Raw genomic sequence first — 6,090 nt, forward strand, 5'->3', positions numbered from 1 at the left:
GCCTAAGGGTCAGGGGTTCATGTGTGATTGGGGCATTACTGATCATGCTGAATATTACTGATTACTTGAACTGCAGTTTTTGTTCCCCTACCCTGCCTATGGGTATTAAGTAAACAAACTAAGCAATTGCTAAGTGTATTGTTATGATGATCAATGGTGCCTATTTCAGAATTGTGAATGCCATAGCATCTGGATTAAAACATGAATCAAATTCAATCACTGGAAAGTTGTTGCATAATGCTCAGGTGACCTATAAGGCCCATGGGCCTCTTGTTGACAGAGTTATGCCCCTTGGACTTAGAAAAATTCCAATTATTTGCAGTTTCCGTTTATTTTCTTCACAACCGTTGCACATGCTGAGATGAAATTTAGTATGTACAGATTTATCGGATGAATATCTAGGTCAAGTTCTGTTTTGGGTACAATCGTTTTGCCCCTTGGACTTGGAAAAATTCCAATTTGGGGGGAGGGGGGCATAAGTGTTTTACAAACATCTCTTGTTTAAATTTGATTTCATGACTCCATGTTTAACTGTTTCAGGGTTGCTACAAAGACAAAGAAGTGTTTGATGGAAAAACTCTCTCACTGTGACACCAAAACTAGCTATGGATTCCATGACACATTACGCCCTGCTATACAGACCCTCGACTACATCTGTCAAACCATGCCAGCCCTGGGCTGTGTCACCTCCTTCCTCTGGAAGTCTGCCTCTTCTGTTCTCCTCACTGCAGATTTAGCCAAGGTAGGCTCAGCGGTTCAAACCATGAAGTTCTTCCGAGATCAAAACATGAGCATACCTGACGCACAACAGGAGAAGATGTGGAGAGAGATGGGAGATAAACTGAATGGATCAAGAAGTGAGGCCATGACCATGTTTGCTGGATGGCTGGGAAGACTGACTGGGAAAGCTCCAGAGTGTATGAAGAAAGATGATTACATGCATGGAATGGAAGGTGTACTGACAAGTGTATCTGGACTGATCAAACTGACCATGATGGAAAGTGGGCTGGTTCATCCAGAGATGGACTTTGTTGAACAGGTAGAAATGATGATCAGTATGGATGATAAGGATAGTGTGTTGTCTATGGCCATTGGTGCTATAAATAAAACACTGGTGGAACACAACATGCGGCTGAACCACTCGTACCTGATAAGAACCGCTGTCAAAGAAATCGTACAGATGGGGGATAGTACCAAGATGCTGCAGTTCTTTTATGCCAAGATGGCTAAGGGCATGATCATGAAGACCATGGAGAGGATGGGTATGAAGATGAAGGAGGATGAAGGTGCAGAGGAAGAAATGGAGGAGGAGATGCAGAAGTGGATGGTTGATGAGCTAGCAGACAAAGTCCGCGAGATGATGCCCGATATGACGAAGATGATGACCTCACCTGACTACCCTATTGAATACCTGTCAAAATCAATGGAGGTTATGAAGATGAAGAAATGGTCTTCTTGCTCTGAGCTTGCTGAGGCAGCAAGGTGTATGGAGATGTATACTCATCTGATCCCAGCTGAGTCTGGAGCCACTTTGAATGTCACCATGCATGCACTATTTACAGTTGCAGGAGCAGTTTGTGAACGTAAGAATCTGTCTAATCATATTGCTTAATGATTTCTTGAAATTGTTTCTGCTTAGTATTTCTTTTGATATTGTTTTAATTAAATCAAAAGTAAGTAAATCTGAATGAAAAAAAAACAATAAAACTATGTCTTAGCTATTTTTTTTTATTCATTGTGCTGAATCTTTTTGCAGCTACCAAGTGCTTCCAGTGCAATGGAATGACAAATAATGAGCAATGTAACCTACAAGGGGTCATGACCTGTGAGCCAGGTCAAGGTTGTACAACCACAGTTGCTGATGGAAAGATCTACAAGGGTTGTTCTTATCCTGTCGATGAATATAAAGATGACAGAATGCACTTTATGACTTGCATGGAAAGCTGGTGTAACAAACCACTGATGACTACACACAAAGGTAGATTCAGCACAGAAGTTATATAATTATAACCTCCTCTATTATTGTCTTCACTTGTTCAATTTTAATTAGAAGTGATTTTTTTTGGGTAGTATTTTATGTAAATTCTTTATTTTAACCTATGATCATTTTATTTGTTAGAAAAAGACCCAATGTGTCAGCCATACATGGCTATACAATGTGGAATGGACCTTGTGCCAAGCCTTATCCTCAACAGAACACCCAACATGAGGTAAATCTATGTGCTTTTTTTTTTTTAGAAGATAGAGTAAACCATGTTATACAGGAATTCTCTATGTTCATTAAGCTTCCAATATATTTTAGAAACTACAAGGAATAAAAATCGCTTTTCTGTTATTGGGTTCTTTTTTTTTTTTTTTTTTTTCAAATCATTTATTCAATAATTGATATTATCTGTTATTGGGTTCTTCATGACTGTGTATTACTGAACATGCATATTTTGGAAATAACTTGGAGTAATTGTAATTTCAGTACAAGGACAGCTGAAGTCAGGACACATTTCTAATGACATTTTATTAGCTCTACTGGTCAGAGACCAGAAGAGCTTATGCTATAGTAATGCGTCCGTCGTCCGTCCGTCTGTCCGTCCGTCTGTCTGTCTGTCCGTCTGTCTGTCTGTCTGTAAACAATCTTTCAAAATGCTACTCCTCCTACAGTTTTGGTCTGATTTCAATATAACTTGGCACACAAGTAGACTACACTAAGATACATAATTCTGTTTATCGGGTTTTGATTTCGATTAACGGTGTTGCAGTTGTTACTAAAAATAGAAATTTCTATGAAATTCTTTCAAAATGCTACTCCTCCTACAGTTTTGGTCTGATTTCAATATAACTTGGCATACAAGTAGACTATACTAAGATACATAATTCTGTTTATCAGTTTTTGATTTCGATGAACGGTGTTGCCTTGTTACTAAAAATAGAAATTTCTGTGAAATTCTTTCAAAATGCTACTCCTCCTACAATTTTGGTCTGATTTCAATATAACTTGGCACACAAGTAGAGTACACTAAGATACATAATTCTGTGTATCGGTTTTTGATTTCGATTAACGGTGTTGCCGTTGTTACTAAAAATAGAAATTTCTATGAAATTCTTTCAAAATGCTACTCCTCCTACAGTTTTGGTCTGATTTCAATATAACTTGGCACACAAGTAGACTACACTAAGATACGTAATTCTATATATTGGGTTTTGATTTCGATGAACGGTGTTGCCATGGTAACTAAAATTAGACATTTCTGTTAAAAAATCTCAAAATGCTACTCCTCCTACAGTTTTGGTCTGATTTTAATATAATGTGGCATGCAAGTAGACTATACTAAGAACATAAAGAGACTTAATGGAGGATCATTATTCTTTTTATTGCTGTGGTAAAGTTTCAATTCCCAACTTCTTAAGAACTTTTCTCTTCCTTTGCTATAAGTACAAACCAGTAGAGCTTCAGTCTCGACAGAGACTTCTGGTCTGTTTTGTCAGGGATGTATACAAGGCCTCGTGGTGTATGGACTACCACACCTCTCGCTGTGCTCATCGCAGCCACCAGGCTGCCAGTCAGCTAGGATTCTTGATCAAGCGTACAGCACTAGAGGGCGCTTGTTCTGGTGACCCGGGTCAGTACGAGTGTGGACTTCGCAGTGTTATAGGACTGGCTACAGCCATCAACAAACCGGCCATCTCCCGCGCAGCTATCTGCTAGTGAGTGATTGCACCTATGAAGCACAGCAAAAATATTTCTGTACACGTAAATGCACTTTGAAAGCTCAGAGTACTAAAATGGCTCCCTTCTTTTTATTTTTAGAAAATCATGCTTTTTGTTTCATTCAATTAATAGGAAGATATTTTTACATACTAGATTAAATGTGTTTCTCTTTTATCATATTAATTAAGGTATCAATTTATTAAATGATGTCCTTAATCAAGTCCTGTGGATATTTTCTATTTACAGTGAATTAAATAACACTTTGACCATGATCAGGACTGCCCAGGCTCACAACAAATGCTCCGAGTACGATTCTATAGCTGTGTACGACGGACTCAAAACCATCATGCAGATTCTGGGTCATGACTACTGTCCTGGAATGATGGCTCGAGATAACGCGACCTGTGAGATGATGTCTCGAATGATGTTAGGTGACAACAAAGAATCCAAGTGTGAAGTGGAAGAGATTTCCCAGTGTGTGGAGGAACACAAAATGTTACACAGTCTTGTCATGATGTCAGACATGGAGAAGATGGAGGCCACAAAGAAAGCCCGGCCAAGGGATTATGATCAAGTCTGCATGTATGTTTTGTGTGGAATTATATCTTTTCAGAATTCTCTCATTAACTATTACTTAAATGTCAGACTTTAAATAATGACCCAGATGAAATATTTCAAATAATTATTTTATATACACTTTTGTAGTATTTGCTAGAGACTTGGTATTTGTAAATAAAAAATTGTAGTTATATAAAGGTAATTTCCTTTTTTCAGGGAGCTATTTTTAGCATCACGCTGTATGAGTTCCAAGGTCAGTGGATGCAGTCAGACTATTCAACATCAAGTAATGAGAAATATGACAAACAAGATGGGATTTTTCATCAGACACTGCCCTATCTCCAACATGATGCATGAGATGTGTAGTCCTATACCCATGCCTGAGCCTGTCTGTGATATTCCTTATGCTAAAGCAGCTTGCTTTGGCAGGTTTATCTCAGAAAGTGAAATGTGCAGGTAAGTGATGTTTAAGTTCCACACTTTTTGTAATAATCAATGCTATAAAGTCTATTGACAATAATATAGTAAATTAAGAGACTATTTTTACTGCATTAGCAATTGAGTTATATATCCATTTCACTGGTGTCAAGGTAAAAAAGTCAATTATTTTTGCTTTTTTTTTTTCAAAAGTGCAAACAGGTCAGACCTTATGACCACTTTGGGTTGCATTGCTAACCACACCTCAGGATGTGCAGTAGCCCAGGGTGTACCTGTGTTTAAAATGGTATTTGATGTCATGGCCAGTGTGACCATGAGATGTGGTGCACTCAGCAGAGTTTTCCAGAATAACCAGGTAAAGCATAACATTTTATTCCTTAGCTTGAACCATCCTCAACATTTTTCATAAAATGAGACATAGTACATGAATATTTACACAAAAAATAGTATTCTGCCAGAAATCTGAATACAGGTTCTTTCATTATATGGATGTCACACTTTGAATGATTTAAATGTAATGAAATGACATTGAGATTACATGTATAACTATTCCATTGAAAGATGTGAGATTTCTAAAAAATTTTAAAATGGTTTCCAATACTTGATAGATTAAAAAAAACAAGCTTTTCATTTGTAGAACATGTACAAGATGACAGAGGAAATGGTTGCAAAGATGATAATGGAGTACAACATAATGCAGAAGATGGACAATGAGAGAGATAACAAACCAATGTCAGGCATTCTCAACTCCATGTTGATGGCCAAGTACGCACAGAAGACCCAGAACATGACAGCAGAGGTGGTGTTTGCTAGCTTGTCACCTGTACTACGTAATGTAACAACAGAAATGGAAAATGCTGTACAGTAAGTCTATCACAAAGTAGAATAGAATTTATGACAGTGTTTATACAAGAGATTTCTTTGATAAATTGATTACAATAATTGATTAACTCAAATTTTACAATTATGATGCTAATGTTCATTATTGTAGACTTGCCTTATTTGGAGATGAGACAATGGGTGTCGCAGTCTGTAACCTTGACTACATAGCCAGCTTCAAGAGAGCCCTGATGTACCCCGACTGGTTCAGGCCCTGTCTTCTGTGAAGCTCTTGCCGAGCTGACATCTTGTCTGAGCCGACAGAATCTCTCACCGGTGGCCCAGAGCAGCGTCATGTCCATGATGAATGAGATGGCAGGTTACACAACAGAGGCCTGTAAGGGGTATCCCGAGCAGGTGATGTGGAAGGGCTGGATGTTGTATAACCTGACCCAGGGAATGTCTAAGATGCCTGCCTACACTCGACTTGAGGAGCTGTCCAAACACATGGCTAATGGCACTCAGGACAAAATGAACTTGACTGCTAGGGAAGTGGCCAGCATGCTTGATGC

General features: G+C 38.4%; 1 protein-coding gene across 1 annotated transcript; it reads left to right on the forward strand.

Moving 5' to 3' along the window:
• Nucleotides 1-543: 543 nt before the first annotated feature.
• Nucleotides 544-6,072, forward strand: LOC134241190 (uncharacterized). Its single transcript, XM_062723267.1, has 9 exons — nt 544-1,583; nt 1,757-1,978; nt 2,120-2,210; nt 3,481-3,699; nt 3,950-4,285; nt 4,478-4,717; nt 4,892-5,054; nt 5,337-5,563; nt 5,691-6,072. Exons 1-9 carry the CDS (start codon nt 569-571, stop codon nt 5,803-5,805), a joined length of 2,628 nt encoding a protein of 875 aa, XP_062579251.1. The 5' UTR covers nt 544-568; the 3' UTR covers nt 5,806-6,072.
• The last annotated feature ends 18 nt before the right edge of the window (nt 6,073-6,090 follow it).

This window comes from Saccostrea cucullata, unplaced genomic scaffold, assembly GCF_032062105.1.
Source record: "Saccostrea cucullata isolate Sc308-1 unplaced genomic scaffold, CSIRO_AGI_Scuc_v1 ctg22280, whole genome shotgun sequence".
NCBI lineage: Eukaryota > Metazoa > Mollusca > Bivalvia > Ostreida > Ostreidae > Saccostrea > Saccostrea cuccullata.